The sequence below is a fragment of the Lethenteron reissneri genome, chromosome 23, assembly GCF_015708825.2.
Source record: "Lethenteron reissneri isolate LAM-NWPU_2019-01 chromosome 23, ASM1570882v1, whole genome shotgun sequence".
Classification (NCBI taxonomy): domain Eukaryota; kingdom Metazoa; phylum Chordata; class Hyperoartia; order Petromyzontiformes; family Petromyzontidae; genus Lethenteron; species Lethenteron reissneri.
Window position 1 is genome coordinate 21,480,090 of NC_083801.1, and position 27,648 is coordinate 21,507,737.

The 27,648-nt window shown below is 51.9% G+C and overlaps 1 protein-coding gene across 1 annotated transcript in view; it reads left to right on the forward strand.

Annotated features, from left to right (window-relative positions):
* Window positions 1-9,937: 9,937 nt before the first annotated feature.
* The window catches only part of LOC133346190 (phosphatidylinositol 5-phosphate 4-kinase type-2 alpha-like), a 32,558-nt gene continuing 14,847 nt past the window's right edge, over window positions 9,938-27,648 (forward strand). Inside the window, 4 exon segments of the mRNA XM_061557684.1 lie at window positions 9,938-10,177; window positions 11,585-12,184; window positions 15,778-15,875; window positions 26,331-26,427. Coding sequence (XP_061413668.1) covers window positions 12,029-12,184; window positions 15,778-15,875; window positions 26,331-26,427 — 351 coding nt within the window. The 5' untranslated portion in view covers window positions 9,938-10,177; window positions 11,585-12,028.

Consider the following 27,648-nt stretch of genomic DNA (forward strand, 5'->3'; position numbering starts at 1 on the left):
CCCCCTCCACCCCCTCCACCCCACTCCGCTCTTACTCCCCCTACTCCTCCTCCTAACTCCCCCGTTTTCTCTCTGGACTCCTTCTACACCACCACCACCCCTCTTGCTGCTGCTGCTGACGGAGTCACCCACAGCGCTCCCCCACGCCCCGCCATCACGAGCACTGCCATGCATCAACTTACACAGCCGGCATCGATGCCGCACGCGTTCGTCAATAACACTGCCTTAGAGTGGCAGCAACATGCGTATGATAGGCGACGGTTCGGGCAATGATCCTTTTTAATAGCCCATAACAATCACCGACACCTTCCCCCACACTGACTTCGACAATATCTCTCCTTCATCAGCATCATAGCCATGAGCACCACCACCATCACCACTACCAAATTACACTCCACAACAACACCACCATTATCTCTGCGCTACGCTGTACCACACATGTCAACACAACCCCCCACCCATCACCACCATCACCCCAATGATTACTATCATCATCATCTCGCCACCCTTCACCACACCTCCACACAGCACATCACCAGCACCACCACCACCACGTCAACCACCACCACCACGTCAACCACCACCACCACCACCACGTCTACCACCACCACCACGTCTACCACCACCCACCCTCCCCCGCACCGTCCCGTGGGTAGAGTCGCCCCCCCCCTTCCACCCCCCAACTAACAGCTTCCAGACGCAGACCCCGCGGCACTCAAATACAACTTCGTTAGAGAGAGGTTGGTGCAGGGTGGAGGTGGAGGAGAGATGAGGGTGGTGGGGGTGGTGGTGGAGAGACGAGGTGGTGGTGGTGGAGGAGAAACAAGGGTGGTGGAGGTTGTAGAGACTAGGTGGTGGTGGTGGAGAGACGATGATGGTGGTGGAGGAGAGACGATGTGGTGGTGTCGAGACGAGGGTGGTGGTGGTGGAGAGACTAGGGTAGTGGTGGTGTCGAGACGAGGGTGGTGGTGGTGGTGGTGGTGGAGAGACGAGGGTGGTGGTGGTGGTGGTGGTGGTGGAGAGACGAGGTGGTGGTGGTGTAGAGACGAGGTGGTGGTGGTGGAGAGACGAGGGTGGTGGTGGTGGAGGAGAGGCAAGGGTGGTGGTGGGGGGTGGGTGGGTGGGAGCGAGCGGAGGAGACGGGAGAGGAGTGGATTGAACTTGTAAACGTGGTGGTGGTTGTTGTTGTTGGTGGTGGTGGTGATGGTCGTGGTGGTAGAGTTGTTATGAAGCATGTACATTTGATGATGGCGGTGGTGGGGGGTGGTGATTGCAGAAAACAGTGGTGGTGGAATTTCTAATATATAATTTATATTAATGTATAATTGTAACATGCACAGTATTAATTCACTCTCAACGAGAGAGGAACCACAGACAAGTGGCAAGGCAGCCACACGGTGAACCGGCCACAACAATTTTCCAAGCTCTGCGGTTCTCTATATATGAAGGTGTTATCGGCCAATCCAATGGGTCTTCAAATGTGGGTGGAAACCGGAGCGACCGGAGAAAACGCACGCGTGCGAGGGAGCGCCACTCTATCCCATGCAGACTGAACAGGTGAGGTCTACATTTGCCGTGCCGCCTTAAGCCCTCTGTACCAGCGTGGACGGCACCCACCCTCGTGTTCACCTTCTGAAGTGCTCGCTCGTCACCGTGGCGTGCGCGATGACCACCACAACCACGTGACTTTTCTTTCGTGTTGTGCGCGGTGCTTTTAGCGCCACAGCGCGTGGATTTTTAGCGTTTATTTTCATTTGTTTGCTGGTGACTTTGTGTTTCATAGCGAAATCGCCTCCAGTGCTTTTGCTGCTGGCGGCAATAAAAGTTGTTTAAAAGTCAAAAAAGTCTCCTGGCAAGCCAGGGCAGGCCTACCTTCTGGACGCCAACGAGAAGGGAGTTTCACTACACTCACAGAATGAAGAATGTAAGTGTGGTGGCGGTGGTGGGTGGGGGAGGTGATGGTCGTCGTGGTGGTGATAGTAAAGGGTCGTGGTGGTTGTGCTGATGGTGGTGATGGTGGCGGTTGAATAATAACATTGATGTATCGTTGAAAAAATATTTTCATCATAATTATATTTTTCCATTGCTCGAGTTCTTTTAAAACTGGCCACCACCACTGCATGCTGTTTTATGAGACACTGAATGTTGAAACCACTCCTTGCCTACAAACATCTGAAAGTTCCCCAGCATCCATTCAAGCAAGCCGGACTGCTGATGAGACACTGGAATGTCGAAACCAGTCCAGAGTTTCGCTTGAGTTCAACGAAATACTGTTGAAACGATGCTCTTCCAGGAGGCCGTGTGGCTGATGTGATGTGTACAAAAATTGTTTTTTATTTGTTTTGTTTCGTGTAGAAATAAATGAGGACGCCAATTGCTTGCTAATTTATTTTGTAATGATGATGATGTTGTTGAGTATTAAATAATGGGATAGACCAGCTATTGTTTTTGGCCTCAGTTCGGAACTTTACTGGAGTACAAAAAAAAATCACCCCTCGCGTGAAAACCCCAGATGATGACTCAACTTTGGGGCCACACAACTGTGCCAATTTCACCCAATTGTGACGGTGAGGGCGGGCAGAAATTGAGAAAATCTGCAGCAGCTGCCCAAAGTTTCGCACGAATTGAACGAGGGGGAAAAATAAAATCGTAAGGGTGGACTGTTACACTCGCGTACGCAACAAAGCGCACACTTTTGAAAAAAGAATAAAAAAAGCACCCCGGATTTTGTGGATAAAGAAACAAACACAGATCTCGCTCGCCATAGCTGGCTGTGTGTTAGTGTGTATGGATGTGTGTTGGTGTGTGTGGCTGTGTGTTGGTGTGTGTGGCTGTGTGTGAGTGCGTGTGTTGGTGTGGGGGTCGCTGGTGTCACGGTTGAGCGCGTTGCCCTACGAGTTCGATTCCAGCTCACGGCCAACACCAGTGACCATTATCTGTTAGTCCTGGGCTTCGCCTAGGTCGACTCAGCCTCAAATGAGTACCTGGTGCGATGTGTAAACATCGCCACCGGGGAGACAAAGGCGGTCGGGCGTGGCGCTGGCCACCCACCCCCTCGTGTGCTGTGCAGGCCGTAATGTGTTCTCTAACTGCACTTGCCCCAACAGCCTGTTGAATGCTACACGGGGGATCTTTGTCCTTGTGAAGACGCACTATGTAAGCACGATTGCGAGTGGAACCGTAGGGGAGCAGTGGCGCAGTGGCTAGCACACTGCACTTCAAATTCGACGGCTCGGCAATGTGTGAGGGTTTTTTTTATGTTTGTCGTCTTTTGTGCCCCCCGCCCCAACCCCCTGCCCCCCCCCCACCCCCCGGGTCCCCCCCCGCCCCCCCGCCCCCCCCCCCGCCGCGTGTCTAAACGCAACACATGTGGGCACAGCCGAAGGCGGTCGCCAAAGTTGCTGCACAGCATTTGTTTCTCTAGAGCTGCTGGGGTGGAGGGGGCGGGGGGTATTAGAGAGAGTGAGCCGCTCAGTAGCAAGAGTCTGAGTTCAACTCTTGGGCTGGATTCGACTGGCCGACTGGCACCTTCAAAGACAAAGATCGGCCGCCTATTGCCTGAACAGACTGTTGGAGCAAGCGCTGTGAGCGAGTAGCAGCACCAATGAAGGCCGGCACGGCACGCGAGGGCGTGCGTGGGTGGCCAACACCACGCCCGGCCGCCTTTGTCTCCCCAATGGCGACGTTAACACACCGCTCGTTTGAGGCCCAAGTCCATCCACCAAAACACAACTGACGCTACTGACGGCGCGACTACACCGAGACCAACGCTGATGATGAATTCACTAAAAGTCTAAAACGTCGCACGGTGCGATTTTTGTTAAACCGTTAAAGCTGCTGATGGAAGAAAAAAAAGACATTCCCAGAGCGCCTTGTGACCGATGGGGTTTTGTGTAAGAGCACACTTCAACACGTGTTTATATACAAGATGCATGTGTGGGGAGGTGTACTGTCCGATATGTATTGTAATGCACGCATCCGTCTCGTGCCCACGCGGTGCTCGTAGCAAGCGGCATGTGTTTCACGTTGTGCATTTGCGGGGGAGGTTTTTGTCGCCGTAACAATGGGGGCTCAAGTACCCCGCTGCGCACATTCGAATAATTTGTTCTACTGCACGGTGTCCATGCCGCCGTCCCCCCCCCCCCATTGCACTGGAAACACTTTGGGGAGAGGGTGGGGGAGGTGAATGGTTCGCGATGCGGGTTAAGCCCCGCTCCTTTAAAACACCCGGCAGTTCTCCAGCACTGATTCAGACCAAGCCTGGCTGCTGCTGCTGCTGCGTCGAAATCACTGCAGAGTTTGCTCGGAAGTGAACCAATGCTGGCGAAATTGTGCACTCTCAGAAAGCCGTGGGGCGAGCGAGCTGTGTAATCATGTTTGTACGTCGAGAGAGAGAGAGAAAGACCGGTGTAACACGAAGTATACAATGCGTGTCCCTCTTCTTGGTTCTTTCGGTAAAGTAACGTAGATGGGAAATAATATAATTATAAAATAAAACATAATAAAATACAATTCTCACGACGTTTCGGCCACAACGCAAGCAGCCGTCCTCAGGTGAAGAACAGGTCTGTCGGAAAGACAGCGTCTGAATGAACCACCAAGCTTGGCAGCGTATATTTAAGCTGGGTTAGGGGGGATGAGGGCCTTGACAAAGGAATTAGCATATCAAGAGATGAATTTAGCATATTTATGGAAAATGGAGATATGGGATTAGTCACTACGCTGCCGAGCTTGGTGGTTCATTCAGACGCTGTCTTTCCGACAGACCTGTTCTTCACCTGAGGACGGCTGCTTGCGTTGTGGCCGAAACGTCGTGAGAATTGTATTTTATTCTGTTTTATTTTTATTATTTTATTACTTCCCTTCTACTTGACTTTACCGAAAGATCCAAGAAGATGAATCCCTGCAGTCACGAAAGCTTTAAGTCGAAATTTAGTGCGTGCCCCCTTTGTTATTTCTGCTATTGATATTCGCCAGCGGGACGCGCGTGATTGCATTGTTGGTCAGAGCCGTCACGCCGGCCGAGGCCGCCAGGTGGCGCTCGAGTCACAGTCCCGAATTCCCCTCCGAGGGGGGCGATTTGGTCGCATACCGCGTGACCCTTTGTCTTGACCCGTGATTCACCAATTTCTCACACAGCTCATAATAACAAGAATAAACACGGACACGCAATACATACAGACACACACACACATACAGCAGACATGGCGACACACGTACATAAAAATACAAAGGCAATTCCTCTGTGTAGCCTGAGCAAACTGTTGGGGCAAGTGCTGTTAGTGAGCACCTATGAAGGCCGGCACGGCACACGATGATGTGGGTGGCCAGCACCACGCCCGGCTGCCTTTGTCTCCCTAATGGCGATGTTTACACACCACATCAGATACTCATTTGAGTCTGAGTCGACCTAGGGGAGGCCTAAGATCGGTTCAGATATTCATCACTAATGTTGGCCATGATCTGGAATCGAATTCGGGTCGCCAGGTTCGTAGCGCAGCGCGCTAACTGCTACACTACCGCTCCCCACACACATATACAGACACACCGACACACATATATATAATGACAAAGATGCCACGTGTAGCCTACCACAAGGCTATTGGGACAAGTATTGTTAGCGATAACTTAAGAATGCTCACTATGAGTTTTGTGGCCAGCACCATACCCGGTCGCCATTGTCTCCTCAGTGCGGATGTTTAAAGACCGCACCAAGTCCTCATTTTTAAGGCTGAGTCGATCTAGGGCAGGTTCCAGGACAGGTTCAGATATTTGCCGCCTGTGTTGGTCGTCAGCGGCAATCGAACTCGGATCGCCGGGTGGTCGAGAATGTGAATAAACGGGCAATACCTCTCTTCATTGCAAAACAACACAAGTGATATTTCCATGTTTTCTGAGCCCCCTCTGGAGGTTTGGGCACTGGGCAAATGTCCACTTTGTCACTTCACTGCCCCCCCCCCCCCCAACTCAACCCGATCCTTGTTGGTCACGGGTGGACGGACACACCAACCTCATTCGACCACGAGGAGCAGTAATTAAGCGTTCATCATCATCGGCAACAGCTGCTTAGTGTAACGTCCCAGCATCCAGATTCAATTACAGTGCCACTCTCAATGCACCCAATCCAGCCCAGGAAATGATTTCATCACGTGCGTTTGTAATTTCAAATAATAAATTCCCCATGCGGCGGTGCGGCGCTCTGCGGGTTATTTTGCAAATTGAGATCGTTTTGCTAATAATCCGTTGCTGGGAAAGGAGTGGGTGGCGCAGTTGTCAGCGTGATATGCGATACGAGCGGCCACGGGTAACATCGGTGTGCGAGTGGTGGCCTTCATTTGACAAAGTGCTGAAGTCGAAAACAAAAAAAAAATCTTTAATGTTCTGCGCTGTGATGAAAGCAGCCCGTTGTGTAAAGTGGAGCCAGGTGGATTGTGACATGGCAGGGTCGTGAGAGATGGCGACTGCTTGGATAGATAGACCTTCGTGCCTGTAGTGGTAGTGACAGGGAGAGGGAATGAGCTGGAGGAGGTGACAGCGTCTTGCAAAGAGGATCTTAATCCAGCAGTGGATGAACCATGGCTGCTGCTGATGATGATTGTTATGAGTTTTTTTCCAAAAAATGCCCCCTCCCCCCTTCCTCCCCTACCCCTTTACAAATCCACATGGCAATGTTTAAATTTGAAAAAGCCGTGCAATTTGTCAAGGCACGGTTGTAATATGACTGGTGGAACATTAGCAAATTAACATTGCCAATTCCAACATTCGCGGCAATGGGACGACGCTGATAATTATTTATTCAAAGAAATTGAACGAGCGATGACGACAATGACGACGAGGACCACGATGAGTAATGGTATTAGTGACAATTAATGGCCAATTGCTACCGTAATTCCCACACCTGAGACCCAGAATCCAATTATCCCCCACACCCCCCCAACTCCCACTTGCACCCTCCCCTCATCTCCAATACCTCCACACATACGCGCCTCCACCCCCCCACACCTTCATCACCCACCCACCCTCCCTCCATCCCCCATTACCCCCCCCCCGCTCCCCCCACCCACACTTCCCCCATCGCCCACCCCCCTCCTCCACAACCTCATTCAAAATTCGTTACGGATGTGGCGAAAATTTTATTCCGAGCGCGCGTGCGTAAGCGTGTGTGAAGCTGTGTGGAGCGGTGGCGCGGTGGTTAGCGCACTGCGCTAGGAACCCGGCGACCCGAGTTCGATCCCCGCGCTCCCGGCCAACGCCAGTGACGATTATTTGAACCGATCCTAGGCCTCCCCTAGGTCGACTCGGCCTCAAATGAGCACCTGATGAGATGTGTAAACATCGAGACAAAGGCGGGCGGGCGTGATGCTGGCCATCCACCCCGTCGTGTGTCGTGCCGACCTTCATAGGTGCTCGCTAACAGCACTTGTCCCAACAGTCTGTCGAGCCTACACGGGGGGTCTTTGGCAGTGGCGCATAATAACGTGATGGTTAATCTATTTGTCGATTTTCTGAAGACAATTACGATTGCGATTGCCCTCATGGAATCGTGCGCGTATTGATCGATCCGTTTTTATTTACGTTTAAAGTGTTTGCTGTCATTATGATACTATTGCACCCTGAATGGATTATTGGAAAGCTAAGCACGGTTGAGCCCGAATAGACCTTGGATAAACCAGGTGTTATAGGCTGCGGGCCGAAGGTGTCGACAGTGGGCATTGCAACACACCCGGCGTTGTACTGTGAGCCTATGTTCCTCGCCCCCCCCCCAACCCGCACCGATCACTCGCACCGGATGACGGGCACACAAACACCACAGCCGTCAAATTTCGATGTAAATCTTTCGTGACTGCAGGGATTCATCTTCTTGGTTCTTTCGGTAAAGTCACGTAGAAGGGAAATACTAAAATAATAAAAAATAAAACATAATAAAATACCTGAGGACGGCTGCTTGCGTTGTGGCCAAAACGTCGTGAGAATTGTATTTTATTATGTTTAATTTTTATTATTTTATCATTTCCCTTCTACGTGACTTTACCGAAAGAACCAAGAAGACCACCGCCGTCCCTCGGGGCACGGCGGGTTTGGGGCGACCGCTCCGGGCCACCCCGCGCTTCGCCGTCAGTGTTAGATGTCATACTTCAGGTTTGTATCAATGGGACCCTTTTGCCAATATCCAAGATGATATATTATTTATCAGAGCATGCGTTCGTCTGCCTGTTTTGCCCCAAGCATGTGTGGTTAATGCCGACTTGATGCCTTGACAAAGGAGTCTATTTGGCGTTTGAACATCTTAACATCTCCTGTTTTATTGCCAGAAAGGCTAAAACCTATTCTCATTTTTCATCACCGCAGATTTAGTTTGAAGGCGTTGGGGGGGGGGGGTTGCCCAAAGGCCCCGCAGCCACCGCCTATGGACGCCCCTGGCCACAACCCAGCGCTTCACTTATTCATTCGCTCGTGACCTTATTTTGGAGAGGGCCCTGCCACGTGTTCACACCAGCGCAGGGCTCGTCAACCAAAAGTAACAATGAGAGCTTTTCTCGTTTGTTTGTTCGATTCCAGAAGCAAACTCAAGACGGTATTCCCAGAGCCGCGATGCACTGTGTGGTGAATACGTCAGACGCTGTTGGTTCCTGACTAAATAACGAGTCACGAGGCAGCAACCCTTCAAGAGCCACCGCAAGTAGCCGACCCGGAGCCGAAAGTCGCCGACCCCTGCAGGAGCGAGACGATGATTGTGCTTTGTCGAAAATTGTGGGTTTTTTTTTGGGCCCACGACCCCCGGCACGCACAGCGGCCCGGCTCTTGCGAATGACGCCACGGGATATGTAATGTCCCACGTGTGACGCAGACGGCATATTTACGGTCGTTAATGCCACCACACGCACTACGCCGCAGCGAATTTGAACCGTGACTGTGTGCGACAAACGTTTCCCAGGTAGGTGACAAGACCATTTTGTTGAACCAGATGAGAATTCACGAAGCCAGGATGAGACTGGTTGGGATCAAAGTGATTTGGCCGGTGGCGTCGTGACGACATCGTCCTCAGCTCAGGGGGTGCGGCAATATTCGATTTGTCTCGCGAGATCGCACCTAGAGGCTGGTCTATATCGCGGCTCTGCTTGCCCTACTAATCGCAGCGTCGCTACACAAGTGTTTGTTGTTCTATTACACTGTTGTTGTTGTTGTTGAAAATATATCTCATCATGGTGGTCGTCAAGGGAGGCCCCAACTGGTAGTCTTGGCCACCATGTGGCTGGGTGGGCAAGGCACCCCCAGCCCGCCCCACGTTCGTTACGCGACTGGATCTGGGCCACCAAAGTGACAGAGAAGTCAAACGAATCAAGTTCTGTCACCTTACGGAAGTGAAGCGAATAGAAATGAGAGAGAGAGAAAAAAACAGCCGTGTCACGTCACCAGGAACTCAACGTATTCGTCAACAACACTGGCAGAACATTCTTCAATAGGTGGATGTTTGGAGCAATGGCTCTTCATCGTAGCACGTACATACCCATTGGGCCCCAACGTTCCATGTCTACTATAGGTGGAGAGGCCAGAGGGGTGGAGCGGTTGAAGTTGGACGGACCATGTGTCGGATAAGCCGTGACCTTGCATCAAGGTCACGGCTTATCGACGTTACAAGCAAGTGCAGGATCTGGCAGCAGAGGGAAGGAAGCGATGGCGAGGTGCGGTCTGCGATAGGCATCACTGCCACTGGCACATTCCACGTGATGTATATGGCGAGAGGGGCGGGGTGGGGGGGGCGTTGGGCGAGAGGAGGGGGAAGCGGGGGAGGGGCGAGGGGAAGGGTGGGGGTTGGGCAAGGGGGGGGGACGTGGGGGGGGGGTTGGGCGAGAAGGGGGCGGGGGGAGATTAAAACCGAGAATCGAAACCGACAGCCGCCGGAATCGTTTCAAGTAGAAATCGATAGAATCGATGGAATCGATAGACGAGGCTTGAAGACGCCGCTCATCGTGCGATGCTCGCTGCTGCCGCTGCAGCTGCTGTGGGTTTCGGTGTCGGTGTCGTATAGAGAGGAGGGAGTGTAGCTGCTGCTGCTGTGCGTGACGACAGCGATGGTGCTGGGAGGACGCGCGAGGTTGCAGGCGGAGACGCCGTGAGCTGCCCGGGCGATGATGATGGTGGTGGTGGTGATGGTGGTGGAGGAGTGATTCTGGTGGTGAGTTTATTCCATCGTGGCGGGGTCGTGTGTTGCTGGGTGGCGGGTTTCGTGGAATCGGGCTGTGTGTGTGTGTCGGTGTGTGTGTGTCGGTGTGTGTGTCTGTGTCGGTGTGTGTGTCGGTGTGTGTGTGTCTGTGTGTGTGCCAGTGTGTGTGCCAGTGTGTGTCTGTGTGTGTCAGTCTGTGTGTCAGTGTGTGTGTGTCTGTGTGTGTGTCAGTCTGTATGTGTCTGTGTGTCTGTGTCAGTGTGTGTGTCTGTGTCAGTGTGTGTGTCAGCATGTGTCAGTGTGTGTGTCAGCATGTGTCTGTGTGTGTCAGCATGTGTCTGTGTGTGTCAGCATGTGTCGGTGTGTGTCAGCATGTGTCGGTGTGTGTGTCAGTGTGTGTGTGTGTGTGTGTCAGTGTGTGTGTGTGTCAGTGTGTGTGTGTGTCAGTGTGTGTCAGTGTGTGTGTGTCTGTGTGTGTCAGTGTGTGTCAGTGTGTGTGTGTCAGTGTGTGTCAGTGTGTGTGTGTCAGTGTGTGTGTCTGTGTCAGTGTGTGTCAGTGTGTGTGTCTGTGTCAGTGTGTGTCAGTGTGTGTGTCTGTGTCAGTGTGTGTCAGCGTGTGTGTCTGTGTCAGTGTGTGTCAGCATGTGTCTCTGTGTCAGTGTGTGTCAGCATGTGTCTCTGTGTCAGTGTGTGTCGGTGTGGGGAGCGGTGGTGCAGCGGTTAGCGCCGCGCTACGAACCCGGCGACCCGAGTTCGGTTCCCGCTCACGGCCAGCAACGCCGGTGACGATTGTCTGAACCGGTCCTGGGCCTCCCCTAGGTCGACTCAGCCTCAAAATGGGTACCTGGTGCGGTGTGTGAGCATCGCCACTGGGGAGACAAAGGCGGCCGGGCGTGGTGTTGGCCAGCCACCCCCTCGTGTGTCGTGCCGGCTTTCATAGGTGCTGCTCGCTAACAGCACTTGCCCCTACAGTCTGTTACAGGCTACACGGGGGACCTTTGCCTGTGTGTGTGTATACGGTGCGACATACATGATGCTCCCCAACATGTCTGTAGTATACAATGTACGCACATTAAACACGAAATACATAAATACATATACCACACATACACAATGGTACATGCTTAGCGTACAATACGTGCACAATACAGTCAAATATAGACACCGCACCCTTTACACGGCATACCAACTAAACCCAGCGTACGAATACTACACATGCATTGTAAATACACAGCATAATCACGATGTAAATACACAGCATAATCACGATGTAAATACACAGCATAATCACGATGTAAATACACAGCATGATCACGATGTAAATACACAGCATAATCACGATGTAAATACACAGCATGATCACGATGCACACACTGCATACAATACACTGCATGTGTGTGTCTCTCTCTCGTGCTAAAGCCGAGTGCAGGAGACGCCGGTCACTGGGAGGAGACATTGGTCACTGGGAGACACTGGTTACTGGGAGGAGACACTGGTGACTTGGAGACTCGGCCACTTGGAGACACTGGTGGCTTGGAGGAGACACCGGCCACTGGGAGACACTGGTGACTGAGACACCGGTCACTGGGAGACACTGGTGACTTGGAGGAGACACCGGCCACTGGGAGACACCGGCTACTGAGACACCGGCCACTGAGACACCGGCCACTGGGAGACACTGGTGACTTGGAGGAGACACCGGCCACTGGGAGACACTGGCCACTGGGAGGAGACACCGGTGACTGGGAGACACCGGCCACTGAGACTCCGGTGACCCGCTGCGAGGAGGAGACGCTGCCTGCCTGCCCTACGAAGCAGTCCCAGGCGCCAGCTGCTGCTGCTGCTGCTGTAGCCGGTACAGCGATGGCAGCGAGCGCAGGAGGAGGAGGAGGTGGAGGAGGAGGTGGACGTAGGAACAAGACGACGTCGAGGAAGAAGCACTTCGTGTCCCAGAAGATGAAGCTCTTCCGAGCGAGTGACCCCCTATTCAGCGTCCTCATGTGGGGAGTCAACCACTCGGTACGTGTACCTGGCTCCACTGCTCCATTGCCATTGGAGAGGTGTTGTGGGATATGTCGCGTACATGTATAAATGTTGTGTCGTTAAACCCGCCACCACCCGACACGGCCAATTAGTAAGGTTTGCCACTTAAACCGAACGTGCAAATCAGTCACTCGTACAGCACACCGGTGTGTTGGGGAGTAAATCCACAACATTTACAATCTTGAGTACGACGTAGTGACGAATTGGCACGTTCTGTTTCCGTGACAGACCTTACTAATTGGCTGTGTCGGCTGGTGGCGGGTTTAACAACACAACATTTATATATTTACGTGATCTCACCCAAAAAAACCCTCTTGTGGATAATATTGGCCACGATTGCCTCCTACTACTACGTGTTAAACCAACCTCATTTCCCCTAATCCAAGGGACAAATAGGACTTTCAAAAGCCCGTACATTCGGAAGGCCCATACATTAACAAAAAGACAAAGATATCCTCCGCTATAGCCTTAACAGACTGTAGGGGCAAGTGCTGTTAGTGAGCGCCTATGAAGGCCGGAACAGCACACGAGGGGGTGGGTGGCCAGCACCACGCCCGGCCGCCTTTGTCTCCGCAGTGGCGATGTTTACACACCGCAACCAGGCACTCATTCGAGGCCGAGTCGACCTAGGGGAGGCCCAGGACCAGTTCAGATAATCCTCACTGGTGGCCGGGTTCATAGTGCAGCTGGCTAACCGCACTACACTAGCGCTCCCCCAACACACACACGGACACATTCACTCACCACTGCCACGGTATAAAATGCAGAACTTCCCTCTAGTAGCCAATTAGTGCGGCTAATCTGGCCCGATTAGTGCACGTGTATTTTTCTCCGGGTCCTCCGGTTTTTCCCTCAATATTCATAAACGTGCGTTTAGGATATTTGGCTACTGCATATTTCCACGATGATAAGCCACTTCGTTGAGCTATCATTTGTGAAAGCCAGGTTGCTTCTGCAAAAGAAATATACATCCTAGTGGGGCCTTATCTGGTAAAATAAAAAAAAATTGTTCAAATTAATTCCGCGATTATGTTGCTGGGAATGCGTTTCTTACTGCCACCTCTTCCAAGACGATATTGACCAGTGTGGACGAGTAGACCAAGTACCCCTGTAGAGGAGGCTCTCGAGGGCTCCCGCGAGTGGGAGGACACTTCTGCCAGCAGGGCTGTGAGCCAGCAACTTGCGTGGCTGCGCCTTTTACCTCCTTAGAGCCAATCTGACAATTCCACGACTGCCTTGGGACATTTTTGGCAGTATCAAAGCATGAAAAACTAGTTCATGAAGCCTGTCTTCGCCAAGCAAAAGTTTTCAATCGATGTCATAATTAACCTCACGTGATTTTTTTTACAATTTGTATTCAGGTCAGACACTAACAACTACTGCCAAAAATGTTTGTATTTTTCCGCAAATAACCCTTAAATTGTTGACGACTTTGATTCAACTTCTCATATTTAAAGACGTTAGAAAGAACAAAAAAATAATGAACTTAATAATCTTTGAGGGGAAGCTCTCCTCTCTTCAACACTGGCGGGGGGGGAGGGAGTGATAAAGTAACTCGTGAGTTTACGACACGGAGACAACTTGTTAAAAACTCAACGATACAGTTTGCTTGTCAAACATAACGCGCAAAATATATTGTGGTCAAGACAGAATTGTTGTACGTTCTTGAGTGGACGCAAGGGACGCGACTTAACAAAAACCCCCAATTGTGGTGAATGTAGCGGCCACTAGCGGATGTGGAGGTCACGTGAGCCCATTGCCGCACACACGAATACAGCAGCATGTTTCTTACCCAATTGCATGCCACGTACAGTACAGTAAAACCTCGGATTGCGAGCAAAATTCGTTCCGGAAACGTGCTTGTAATCCAAAGCACTCGTATATCAAAGCACTCGTATATCAAAGCACTGGTATATCAGTTGTGATCACGTGACGCTCGGCAGACAAAGCGTAGACACGTACTACTCGTTTTGCAAGACCTCGCTCGTTTATAAAATTAATATTTATTTAAAAATTTTGCTCGTCTTGCAAAACACTCGCAGACCAAGTAACTCGCAATCCAAGGTTTTACTGTTCTATCAAGTTATCCCAAGCTTGGGGATCATTGTTAATCAATGGATCGTTGGACCGAGGGCGTCATCTCTCGCTCGGTTATATGGCTTGGAGCAAGGCTTCTTGGCGTAAGGCACTACCACCTGGAGTACAGCTATATTATTCTACTATATTATCCCACACTACGACGAACGGGTTTTGGAGAGAATAAGTAAATGAAACCCCTCGACAACACATCCGTCGATACCACTGCCTTGCAAGAAAATGTCGCACGTGCAGCAGAGGCCATTGCCGAAAACGTCGCCTAATTAGATTTATATTATTTTTCCTTTTTAAGGCCACAGTGTTATTGACAATTGTGTTGAATGTTTATTCGTGTTTGTGCTTGTGCCCCACCTGGCAACGCATCAGCACCACCACCACCAAGTATTAATTAGGTTTTCAGGATAACATAAGGTCGCGATGGATGCGGCGGCGTGGCCAAAGGAACTCTCGGAGCGGCGTTCCGGAATGCTCCGGCTGAAATTAAGTAAAGGTTACGACCCTTCTAAAAAAACCACCCGCGATTTCCCCGTGGATGCTCGCGGATCTTGACGCGAGGATGATCGAGTCTTTTTTTATTTTTGCGCGCGCGCGCGGATATCACCAGGTCACACCCGGAGGCGAGGGCGCGCTTAATTACTATTGTAATTGTGTCGCGCGTAAGGAATCTCGATGACAAATGTCGTTGCGATTGCAGCTGGCGGTGCTGCTCTGAATGTAAAGCGGCAACCAAAAAGAAGACTCGGCGCGTTAGTCAGCGACACTCTGGGCTTGAAAGGAAGCGGTCCAATAGACGACGTTTCGGGCAACAGCCCTTTTTCACGGTGCTATGAAAAAGGATGCGTTTGCTATCGAGGCCGCACAGTGGCGTTGAGACTGAGTTGTGCTTGTGAACCTGCTGCAGCCCAGCGTAGGCGGGGGAGCAGCATCGGTGGTGAGATGTTAACTACCTCGCCTGGTATACAGGAGGTCGTGGGTTCGATTCCGGACCCTGACCCCTGGTGTATATTTGGAGCTTGAGATCACAATGCAGAGACGCCTCGACTTATGAACGAGTTAGGTTCCAGAGGTCTGTCCATAAGTCGATTTGTTCGTAAGTCCAACTTTACTCCTGTCGCTTCCAAACATGTTGTACAGCGTGTGCACTAGACACGGGGAGTGGCTTTAAAAGTTATATAATCTCCTGTAGATGTAGATGCCACTGGTTCCTCACGTCCTGCAGATGTAGATGCCACCACCAACATCTATTGCGCGGCGGTTAAACTTACGATTCTCGGTCCGAACAGGCAACTGGACATAGACAGGTTTATTCGTTTCTCTGAAAGTTTGTAAGTCGAATGTTCGTAAGTAGAGGATTCCCTGTAATGTGTTCAAATTGAGCACCGCGCTCGCTGCGGCGGAGCGCCCGGCGTGATGGCCAACGAAGCTGATCGGCATGTCGCCACCGCCTTCCCCCGTTGTGTCGTCTGTGGCAGATCAACGAGCTGGCGCACGTGCCGGCGCGCGTCATGCTGCTGCCCGACGACTTCAAGGCGCACACCAAGACCAAGGTGGACAACCACCTCTTCAACAAGTGAGTCCGTCCTTGGTGGGGGTGGGGGTGGGGGAGGGGGGCTTGGTAGACGTGGGGTCGGTGAGGGGTTTTGTCCTATCTCATCACTGAGAGGGGTCTGAATGTGACATCTTACTATTCTTTGGGTCTTTCGGTAAAGTCACGTAGATAGAAAAAAAAAATTTGAAAAATAAAAATGAAGTGAATAAAAAATGAATAAAAATATCACGACGTTTCGATCGCAACACAAGGAATCGAAAAAAGAGGGGGACGATTCCTTGTGTTGCGATCGAAATGTCGTGATATTTTTATTCATTTTTATTCACTTTACTTTCATTTTTATCTTTTTATTATTTTTTATATCTACGTGACTTTACCGAAAGACCCAAAGAATACAAGGAATTGTCATCAGGAGAAAAAAAAGGGGGAAAGCTGCTGAAGCAGGCTGTTTTAAAGGTTTGAAATGGGTGTAGCCCAAGGGTCATAAACGAAGTAGGCGAGGCTAGTGATGTTAAAGTGAGAACTTTGCAGTGTAAATGTTCGATCGGAGAGAGAAATCGTAGCTCTTGCTCTGCATCTACATCAGCAGCCGTACGGGGTTGTCCCCCCCCCCCCCCGCACGAACGGGATGATAGGCGGCGGCGAGGTACAGAAAGCGACAGACAGAGGAGATACAGAGAGAGTGGCACGGAGCTAAACAGAGACGGACACACACGGAGACAGACACACGCAGAGTGTCTATTCCTGTCCCACTCATTCTCCGCTCCAGAAACCCGAGGCTTTCTGTTTGAAGCCCCCAGTCAACGTCTGCTCAGTGGGGGAGTTTGCTTATTCTCCTCTGCTGCCGGAAGAATCGATGATTTGTCCATCTGAATGTTTTACTGCCCTCACTTTATCTCGTTTTTCACTTCCCTTGTCTTGTTTGTACGATTTTTTTTTCACTTGCTCCGTTCGTCTAAACGCAACGGCAGGAAGTCTCCCGCGCGTGATTTGCACGAGTCGCGAGCGGTCGATGCTTGCGCTCAAGATCCGATGGATAGCGAGATGGACCGGTGGCCGCACTGAACCGCTAGCGATGGTCCACGGCATGGGGGATGCCTTCATCCAGCAGCAGATAAACAATGGCTGATGATGATCGCAGTCTTACAAATCTATTTAAATCGATGCATTGTTCCATGCTTGAATCATCACCCTGGTCAGATAACAGTGTAGTGCTGGTTTAAATCTGTAAGTGTATGAGCTAATACTGTCGTATGATACGAACTCCTTGATATTTAATTTATTTAATACCTACAGACCTGCCCGGTTATTGTATTACATTTCCATCACTTGTGCTTTTAGGCATCTTTGCCAACACAGGGTGTGGTGGCTGTGATGACATAATAAGGATGATGATGATGATACCGTATTCTCCAGATTATAAGACACACTTTCTAACCCCCACCGTTTCCCTCTGTATTTTAAAGCCAAAGTTTTTGCGGTACGTCTTACTTTCCGCGGCGTCTCATACCGGAGAATACGGTAATCGGGAGGATGATGGTGATGATGATTATGGGGGGGAAATTCATTACAGCAGCGGTGGGTCGATGCTGACGCTAGGTCTGCCGTGACAGCTGGGCGTTTGTGGCCGTGTGGCAGTACAGCAAGCGGGTTTGTGTGAGTGAACCACCGGTCGGTGTGGAACGAGCTCGTTTGGGTGTGACCCCCCCTCTCGTGTGTGTGTCAGTGTGTGTGTCACCCCCACAACTCCCAATTGGTGATGGGGCAGTAGTGAAGACAGTGGAGTTTCCCATACCTGGGTAGTGTGCTCATGACCGGCTCCAGTTTAACAGCAGAGGTTTCACTCTGAATCAGTTGAGCAGCATTATCTTTTTATCGGTCGCGTAACGCTGTGTGGAAGCTACCTGGTCTGTCGCTCCGCACGAAGCTTCAGGTCTTCTCAGCCACGGTCATTCCCTCCCTTCTCTATGCTTGAGAAATGTGGACCCCACTAATGGAACATCTTCGCCGGTTAGAAACATTTAGGCTGGCCTGCCTACTATCCATCCTGGGTTTAACCAGGCTGGATTGTGTGAGGAGCTCACAAATCATTGAAAGATCTGGACAAAATCCCTTTGGTGAGCTCTTCCGACAGGCAAGGTTGCGTTGGCTGGGTCACGTAGCCTGCATGCCCAGCCACCGCATGCCTAAACAGATTTTGTTGGGCCGGATCGAGGGGGCAAAGCGGACGTGGCACGGGCTAGAGAAGAGATGGAGTGATGTGGTACAGGAGGATGTGGAGCTGAGTGCACTTGCCGATAACTGGTACCAGCGATGTCAAGATCGGCCTCTGGAGGAGGCTCGTGAAGGATGCTACGGGGCAGTTGGAGGCAGTCGCCCTCCAACAATAACGGAGGGCGGAGGAGCGACGCTCACAACAACGAGCGGAGCGCCGGGTTGATAAAGCACAGCAAGTTGTCACAGTAGGGGGTACAGGTGGTGCATCAGCCAGTCATCTTAGTTAGCCGACCCGTGGCACCTGGGTCTGTCCCGTGACCTCCTGCCAGCAGGCGTGTGACACTTCACGTGGCCTCAACGTGCACATGGCCTGGCACAAGCGTCGTGGCGACGTCACCGCCTCTTGGTGGCGAATGGCGGTTGTTGTATATGTTTGGCTGTGTGTGTCTGTGTGTGTTGTTATATGTTTGGCTGTGTGTGTCTGTGTGTGCACAATGATAACGAACAGTTTTTGCTTCTCAGCACATTAGCACCACAGCTCTCAGAATTATTTACAGATGCCCCCCCCCTCCAAAAAAAAATCTCCTCCTATTGGTGACCGTGGCATCCCTGCGGCACAATGAGCCAGCGCACCACCACCGCTCTGAACCCAGTGACCTGAGTTCAATTCCCGGCCACGGCTGAACCGGTCCTGGGGCCCCCCCAAGTGCGGTGAAGTATGGTCAAACCACCCCCCTACGACCACCGAAACGGTACGGGGAGACCTTCGTTTGGCAGTGAATGGACAGAAGAGCCGTGCCGCGCTCTTTATTGTCATAATCACTGTCGACGCACTTGGACTCGCTGTTATTTTCAACACCCATTAGTTCAGTAAACGGGCAATTATGTTTTATTGCGCGCGTTCTAAACAAAAGACCGTTCCGAATGGAACGTGCCGGCTTGAAATTGCATCTTATTGCCGCTTGTCAGCTCTTTGTGTTCCACGCCCCCCCCCCCCCCCCCCCGAACACTTGTGAAGTTATTTATTCATGTTAAACCCACCATTAACCACGGGTGGCGGTTTTAGACGAGAAACTTTTTAACTGCGGGCAGCAGCTCTGTTCCAAAGGCACCGCCGCGCCGTGTCGTCGCTCGGCTGGAGTTTTCTCGTTCTGTCGCGATTCCTGGCAGCGTGTCATTAGTGGCGGCGGGGGATTATTTGGGCAGCACGATCCAAGACGGGGCGGCCGCCTCCGCCTCCCACGCAGCATCGCCTTCGAAGGGATTCTGCTCGAATGTCTCCAGCTCAACACGGGAGTCGCAGCGGTAGCAGGCTCTTCGCGACCAATATTATTCAGAATAAATGTTTTTTTGTTGGTAGGATTCGATCGCGTAAATATCGACGTGTCGTTGACTCGCGAAAACAAAACTCGCTTCAGCGTGTTGGAGTGTACAATTCGAGTACCGTGACTTTTCGCCGGCGATGACTACAACAGCAACAACGACACCAAGCAGCTTCATCGAGCGATTAGCCATGAATTGTGAATAAGTCTTCCAGTGGGTCACATCCCCCCTCCCCCCCCCTACCGCGTGGGTCTGGTTGAGAGCAGAGCTCGTCAGACCGCGCATTGCGAACATCCAGCCGCCGTGCTGCAACCACGCTGCGGAAGGGTTGCATAAAGGGCTCATTACTCAACTCCGTCGATTTGGTTGGCTTCGTTATTTATTTAGCACTGTATGGGGATTTGTTTGTATTAATTCCTCGGTGTGTCGCTGCACAGATGTCGGTGCGTGTCTGTGTAGGTCGACTCGCGCTCAAACGAGTACCCGGTGCGGTGTGTAAACATCGCCACGAGAGACAAAGGCGGCCGGGCGTGGCGCTGGCCACCCACCCCCCTCGTGTGCTGTGTCAGCCTTCATAGGTGCTCGCGAACAACGTGTGTGCACGAGTGTGCTTAAGTTAGTGCGGCTGGCGCACGCGCGCACACACGCGTGCACGCGTGTCTGTGCGCGTGTCTGTGCGTGCGAGCTGTTGATGAACCAGGCAGGCAGGAATTCCTCCGCTTACGAGTCAGAGCACGGGTGCGGCAAAGTTGCTTCTGAACCCTGCCATCACAGCTGCCTGGGGGTGGCGGGGTGAGGGAGGGGAGCAGTGGCGGTGCGGGGGGGGGGCAGACCAGCACCCCCTAAACGCGACCCGGTCACAACAACAGGCAAACCTCTTGCACAACACGACAACGTTTCCCCGTTGAGCCTGAGCAGACTGTTGGGGCAGGTGCTATTAGCGAGCATCTAATGAAGGCCGGCACGGCACACGAGAGGGTGGGTGGCTAGCACCACCCCCGGCCGCCTTTGTCTCCCTTGCAGCGATGTTTACACATCACTCACAGCACACACAACCGCACAATTGTACTACCCAGCCTATGACTGAATCACCACCGCACATGCTCCCCATCTCACCGGATCTCAGAAACTAAGCAGGGTGTGAGTCTGGATAATGCTCGGGGATGGATGATGACCGGGGGGGGGCCTTACCAGGTGTTGTAGGTTTCGTGAGGCTTGGCATTGTTATTATGATCGCGACTGTGCTGAATGGGGCCTATATCCAGCACTCAAACGTCAGCCTTCATTGGCCCAGGAAAGACTCACCGAGTCTCAAGACTCTTTTGCAGTGGCGAGATGTTTACTACCTCGCCTGGTATACAGGAGGTTGTGGGTTCGATCTCAACCCTGACACCTGTGTACTTGAAGTTTGCGTGTTTTCCCCGTGGTCACGTGGATTTTTTGCCTCGGTCCTCTGGGTTTTTCCCTCCGCATTAATAATCAACACCCGTTTATAGTATTTGGCTGCTATAAATTTCCACATGCCGATAAGCCCCTTGGTTGAGCTATCATTTGTGATAGCCAGGTGACTTCTGACAAAGAGCTGTGTCGCTCAGTGGGCCTTACCATTCGGGGGGTGCTGCTGCATCGGGGATGTGTTGCTCGTTGTGGAAGTAAACGGGAGAAGCTGGAGAAAACCCAGCGCTCCGCAAGGGGGCCTGCACTGATGTACAGGCAGAGTTCAATCCAACAACCCATCGTTGTCATTGCCATCGGCACACCCTGCTGATGAGACCCAGAAGGCCGAGACCGTTCCAGGGCGCGCTTTGGTTGCGCTGAACAAATGCTGGTGGAAAACGTTGCTGCAGAACTCCGATTCGGCCAAAGGACTCTGTTGTTTTATCGGGACGATGAGACGGACGCTTCCCTGTCGGGCTGGTTATGTGTCAGCTTATTTAATTGCTTTCCTTAATTCATATCGAATTACTCATGGCCCGCCCAGACGGCCAACGATGATCTTGTAAACGACAAACTGCAGCATGCACGAAGTGCCTCGGGATTACAGCCAATAACAAAAAAAACCAGGGGTGCGGAGAGAGAGCCTCACGCACACAGCTGACCCACAGTACGACGCAATAGACGGAGGGGTCGCCAAAATAGCCAGGCAATCCCTGCGTGGGCACACAGGCCCACCAACAACAACCAGTCGGCCCCCCAGCACCACGCGGAGCCGGCGTGATGGAGCACTCTGCCCGATTGAGTTGAGAAACTTCACCGTTGGAACAAATTTCGGATTGTTTCATCTGTAACAGCCACCACTGGCGGCGTGTGCTGCGAGTTATGCGTTTTTGTTATTGTTGTTGTGTTTGTGTGTGTCTTTTTTACAGTCGTGTTGTTACGATCATAATTGTGATCGGTTGGCATCTGCCACGTCCAGTAACAAAGGCAAAGGTGGAGCCCTGAAATTGCTTGTTCACGACACTGCTGGCAGAAGAGCCTCTTCTACTAGGAGGGAGTTCTCCAGGGCCCCCCTGGGGGGCAAAAAGGGCGCCACGGTGGTGAGATGTTAACTCCTTTGCCTGGTTTGCAGGAGGTCGTTGGTTCGATTCCGACCCCGACGCCTGTGTAGTTGGAGGTTGCGTGTCCTCCCTGTGGTCGCGTGGCTTTTTCTCCAGGTCCTCCAGTTTTCACCTCCACATTTAGAAACATGCGTTTAGAGTATTTGGCTGCTCTAGATTTCCACGTGAAAAGCCTCTTCGTCGAACTATCGTGGCCAAGTCGCTCCTAAAGAAGAGCTACTTAGCAGCTCCGTGGGCCTTACTTGGTATAATAGAAAAAAAGGAAAATTTGTATCCTGTCGGCATAATACCACGCTTTTCCCGTCCAGAATGGTGTCACGTGGCGCAGGGTGACGTCAGTTTTTTGGGGGGTTTCAGGTTTGTTTTGTTTACCCAGCCGCGGGCTCGACAGACCACCGGGCCATGAGTCCCGGTTGCTCAGGTGTCCCGGGTCACCAAAAAAGGAACAAAAACGAAAAAAAACTTGGACACGTGGCATGTCATGCCAATGACCTGAAACTCTCAAAAGACATCCGAAATGATCCTCAAAAATCCGAATCGTCAAATCCAAAGCTCGCCTCCTTGCTCCCTGTTATTATAGTTGGGTGTCTACGAATGGATCGGTGTATTTATGAACAAAAAAAGGGTTCCTCCGACACGTCCCTCTCTCCTGCCCGTGTCTCTCTCTCCCGTGTCTCTCTCTCCCAACCCGCGGCTCTCCCGTGTGGCTTCCTCTAGCACACGTGTCTCTCCCGCCCGTGTCTCTCTCTCCCGTGTCTCTCCCGCCCTCCTGTGCGCGTCTCTCTGTCCCTAGCACATTTGTTGGCTCCACGTCGCTACTCCTCCGCCCGCGCGCGCTTTGTGTGGCCACTCGCACTCCGCTGCGGCCCAGGCCGGGGAGTTCGCTATCGCGCGGAAACAGACGAAACGCGCTCTGGAGCCCGGCCGCTTGGCACCGACTCTCTGGCCCTTATCAGCCTCGACAAATCCCGCCACGACCTCGTTAGAAATCTCTTATCGGGTGTTTTGTGTGCGAGCCTGCCTGCCTGCGCGTATCGCGCGGGTACGTGCGAGCGTGAGATTGTGAACGTGTGCGCGTGTGCTGCTGGAGCAGTGGAGGAGGGTGTGCGGAGTGGGCAAGGGCGATGACGGAGAGTGGTGTGGGTTGCCGCCCTGGTGTACGGTGGTCGGCACACCGCGCTTGAGTTGCAGAGCTCGCCGCGTTCGATACGATCCCCCGGAGCGGCAGCTGAAACAATGGGCAGGATTCTTAAATCACCCTCCCCTCCCCTCCCCACTCGCCTCTGTCCACCCAGCAGTCCACATGGACACACCACAGTTCTGTCGATCGCCAGGTGGCGTGTGGTGGGGTTAGACGTGGGCGAATCCCACGTCTTACACGACGTCTGTCCAGCGTGGAAGAGTAGGCCAAGTAACCCTCTAGACGGGGTTCTGCAGAGCTCGCTCGATCGGAGGCACTTCCGCCAGCGGTGGCGTGGGCGAGCAGTTGCGGGGCTGCGCCTTCACCTTTCACGGAATGTGTCAGTTGCTATAAATACAACTGGGGTATTATATTGTCAATAAGAGGGGGGGGGGGGGGGGGGGGAAGCGTGATTGCATGAAAGGCCAGGCCTGCCAAAATGTCAGTCTTGTCTCGTCATCTCTGCCAGAGAATAGAAAAAAGAAAATCCTTCACCGAACTTAAATTTACAGTCTTCTTTGTGAATGAATGCATAAGGATGGGGGGGGGTGAGCAGTGTGGGGTGGAAGTTTCTGCTAAATCTCTATATACGTACGTATGTTGAACTTCTTTCGCACCGTACGTAGCCAACTGTGCTCATCCGAGTTGCGGGGGGGGGTAAATATCAAGAGTGTGCGTGGCGCGTTCAGTCGGCCCGAGTCTACGGACCGAGTCTACGTGGCGCGTTCAGTCGGCGCACTGCCGTGGGCCGAGCGTGAATCTACCTGGACAGCGTTCTCTCGTCAATGCGACGGGGCATGTGTTTCCTGGAGAGATACGATAACCCACGCGACGTGCGGTCAGTTCCGTTGGAGAGCCAAAGCGAAGTTCCTGCCGCTGCTCCTGAAACCCCGTTGCTGTCATGTGCAAGAATGTATAATAGAACCCCAGCACATGCCTAGCAGATGGCTGATATTTATGGTTTATTTCATGTGCATATGTATGTTGAACTCCTTTCACACCGTACGTAGCCAACCGTGCTAATTGGAGGTGCTGGAAAAGGACAACAAACCAAACACAAAGCGGTTCTAAAGAAACTAGTTCTCAATCTAGATGATTTCAAAGTGCATATAGCTCCAGCGGCTTCCTAATATCTGAAGGAAGAGCATTCCAGACGGTCGCAGAAGCACATCCACGCTAACTTCTTCGGAGCACTTCACAATCCAGGTTTGATCATTTTTTATTTTGTATCTCGCCCGCAGATCGCCACGCATCGAACTTACTGATTCCCCACTTTCATCCGCTTCGCGTGACGCTAATCGTAAGGGGAAAGCCTGCCCTCTTGAGCCGTGAGATTTTCGGGGTTGTCAAGTTTATTACCGGGGCACCTCCCATTTATAGACATGATGAAAGATAACAGTTAATCACATCTTGCCACCGCAGGGGCAGCGGCGACCTGGTATACAGGAGGTCGTGGGTTCGATCCCGACCCTGATGCCTGCTGTTTATTTGGAGTTTGCAAGTTCTCCCCGTGGTCGCGTGGATTTTATCTGGGTCCTACCGTTGTTCCCTCCACATTTAGAATCAACATCATGCGTTTAGAGTATTTGACTGCTTTATATTTCTACGTGATAAGCCACTTCGTTGAGCTATGATTTGTGGCCAGGTCACTTCTGAAAAAGAGCTACATAGCTCAGTGGGCCTTACCTGGTAAAATAATAAAAAAAATAGTAAAGTATAATTTTTATCCTGTTGGCAGTGGGTGCACAAAGCGCAAATAAAATAATTTGTAATAAAACAACTTTTGGGTTACACGGTCTAACCCAAAAAATATTCTCACGAATCATATTGGTTGTGTGAAAGCCTCTTCATGAAATTCACAAACAACAACTCAACACAGTTGTCAACAAAACTCTGTCTTCCGCCCTATACAAGGCCCCGTTGCCTGAAACGTCGGCTGTTACATGTATACAGTGTTTTTGAGGGCAAACGCCCTGTAAAGTGTCTAATAGACAGAAATCTGTTATTTGGGCATACTTTCTGGAACTTGTTATCTGTAAATGACACGGCGTTTTGCCTGCAATGAGGTTTCCATAGCCGTGATTAGAATCACATTTTATTTCAAAGGTTCACTTTTACTTCTGGGCTCGCCAGCCCTGATGAAGCTGGAATCGGTTTGAGCGAAAAACCTCGTTGCCCGGTCATGTTGGATGCAGCCGTGAAAAGTCTCACGCCATGGGTGAGAATGAGCTTCATTGCTCAGGACGGTGGCACGTATTTAATAAAAACATGTCTTTGTAAACGTGGCAATCGCGTCAGGTGTTGGAGGGTTAACGACAATGATTTTTCGCGAGCCATCGAACAAAAGACAGTTACCGCATCGCGCGCTTTCAGTCGTGCTTCTGCGGCCATCTGGAACGCGCGCTTCCTTCCGATATGAGAAAGCCGCAGGAGCTATGCACTTTTAAATGGACTGTAGATTGAAAATTCATTTCTTTTAGAACTGCTTTTTGTCTTTAGTTTGTTGTCCTTCCCCCGCACCTCCGATTAACACTGTTGGTTACGTACGATGCTAAGGAAATTCAACATACACATACATAACACTACCGTGTGGCCTCGCTCGACGGCAAATGTGGAGCTTCATTTAGGTGTGACATGATGGCCGCTTGTTATTTCAGTCGCTCTACTTGCCAAGCTGCGAGCGTTAAGGTATTTCACATCGTCTCCATAAAGTCCTCCTCCTCATCGATAAAAAAATGTAAACTGGCGGTATGCGTGCCAAATCGTGCGTATGAGATAAAAAAAAAGCTAACGACATAAACAAGACGGTGGAAACTATACGAAAGGAAACAGATTCCTGAATTGAATTGTAACCCGACAATTATGACGATCTTGTTGCACCACTGTATGTACGTATGCTAAACCTTTTTCGCACCGTACGTAGCCAACCGTGCTAATCGGAGGTGCGGGTGCGACTCGTCACGCACCTGAACCTCGGCAAGGCATCCTTTGATTGCCCCGTGTCTAACGAAACTTGAGTTTTTGTTTACCTGCGAGTCGGAGGCAAAGGGGCGTTGACACGGAGCGGTGTGGAGTTGGGGTCAATCAGTCAACTGCTGCTGCACGCTCTGGGCGTGTGACCTGCAGTTTCCTTGACCTCTGCCCTCTCACCTGACCTTCCCCCACCTGTCTCTTGCGGGCGTGTGTCTGTCGGCACAGAGAGAACATGCCCAGCCGCTTCAAGTTCAAGGAGTACTGCCCTGTGGTGTTCCGCAACCTTCGCGAGCGGTTTGGCGTCAGCGAGCAGGAGTACCTGGTGCGTGGACGCTGCATTTGGCTGCGACGTTGAGTCGAGCTTCACGGCATTGCACCGGGTCCCCGCTGAGACACTGTACGGTGGACCACGCTAACCCACACTGAGCCGCCACGACGCACGCACAAAGACACCTCCTGAAGGCCGGAAACGGCACTCATTTGCGGCCGAGTCGACCTAGGGGAGGCCCAGGACCGGCTCAGATAATCGCCACCGGGTTCGTAGTGCTAACCACTACACTACCACTCCCCACGCGCACACTCACGTGGACACACCGAGTAAGTCACACTGACGCACGCATACTGCTCTCAGCGTGCCCCACACGGCACGTCATCGTGGCACACAAAGCGGACCACAGTCACACGACACTGCACCAAAGACAATGGCCGCCAGTATAACATTAACAGACCGCTGGGTCGAGTGTTGTTTTAGCGAGCACCTATTAAGACCGGCACAGCCAATGAGGTGGTGGTGAGTCAGCGCCACACCCGGCTCTTACCTTTGTGTCCCCACGTCCGGGTCAGATAATCGTAACTGATGTTGGCCGTGAGCGTGAATAGAATTCGGGTCGCCGGGTTCGTAGCGCAGCGTGCTCACCGCTGCACCACCGCTCCCCGCGACGTACGGTGCGAAAGAAGTTCAGCATAGACACACTGAACCACACACCACGCGCACCGCACTGCTCTGACCGCACAGTGAGATTCTCCGTCTGTCCTCGGATGCCCTCACCACCCTCCCCCCCCATACAGGCACCCGCATGGATACCAGCGAAACGAATAAACAATAACCAAAATCCCAAAACAAGCTGTGACCCTCAAGGCGGCGCGTGTTTGGCTCAACCTGTAGGGTCCCCCTTTGGCTGCCTTTGCCCCAAGACACACCGGGTGCAGTGAAAGGTTCCCGGAATTGCCAGAAACTCTGTTGCTCAGGAGTTGCTTGTCCCTGTTGGCAAATTCTCAACCAAAAGCTATCGCTCCGAATCCAGTGGGGGGGCAGTGTTCCTTAGCAGCCAATCGTAAGCGGTCGATCGAGCTCTTAGACCAATCACGGCAGAGCTATAGATCATCTACAGTTGTAAATACCGCATGTAATCCGTAATGCATTACAATATTTACAGCCATTGTAATAATGTATTTCAATGGCATGGAGTGGCTGGTGCGGTGTGAATGAAACATCGCCACTGGGGAGACAAAGGCGGCCGAGCGTGGTGCTGGCCACCCACCC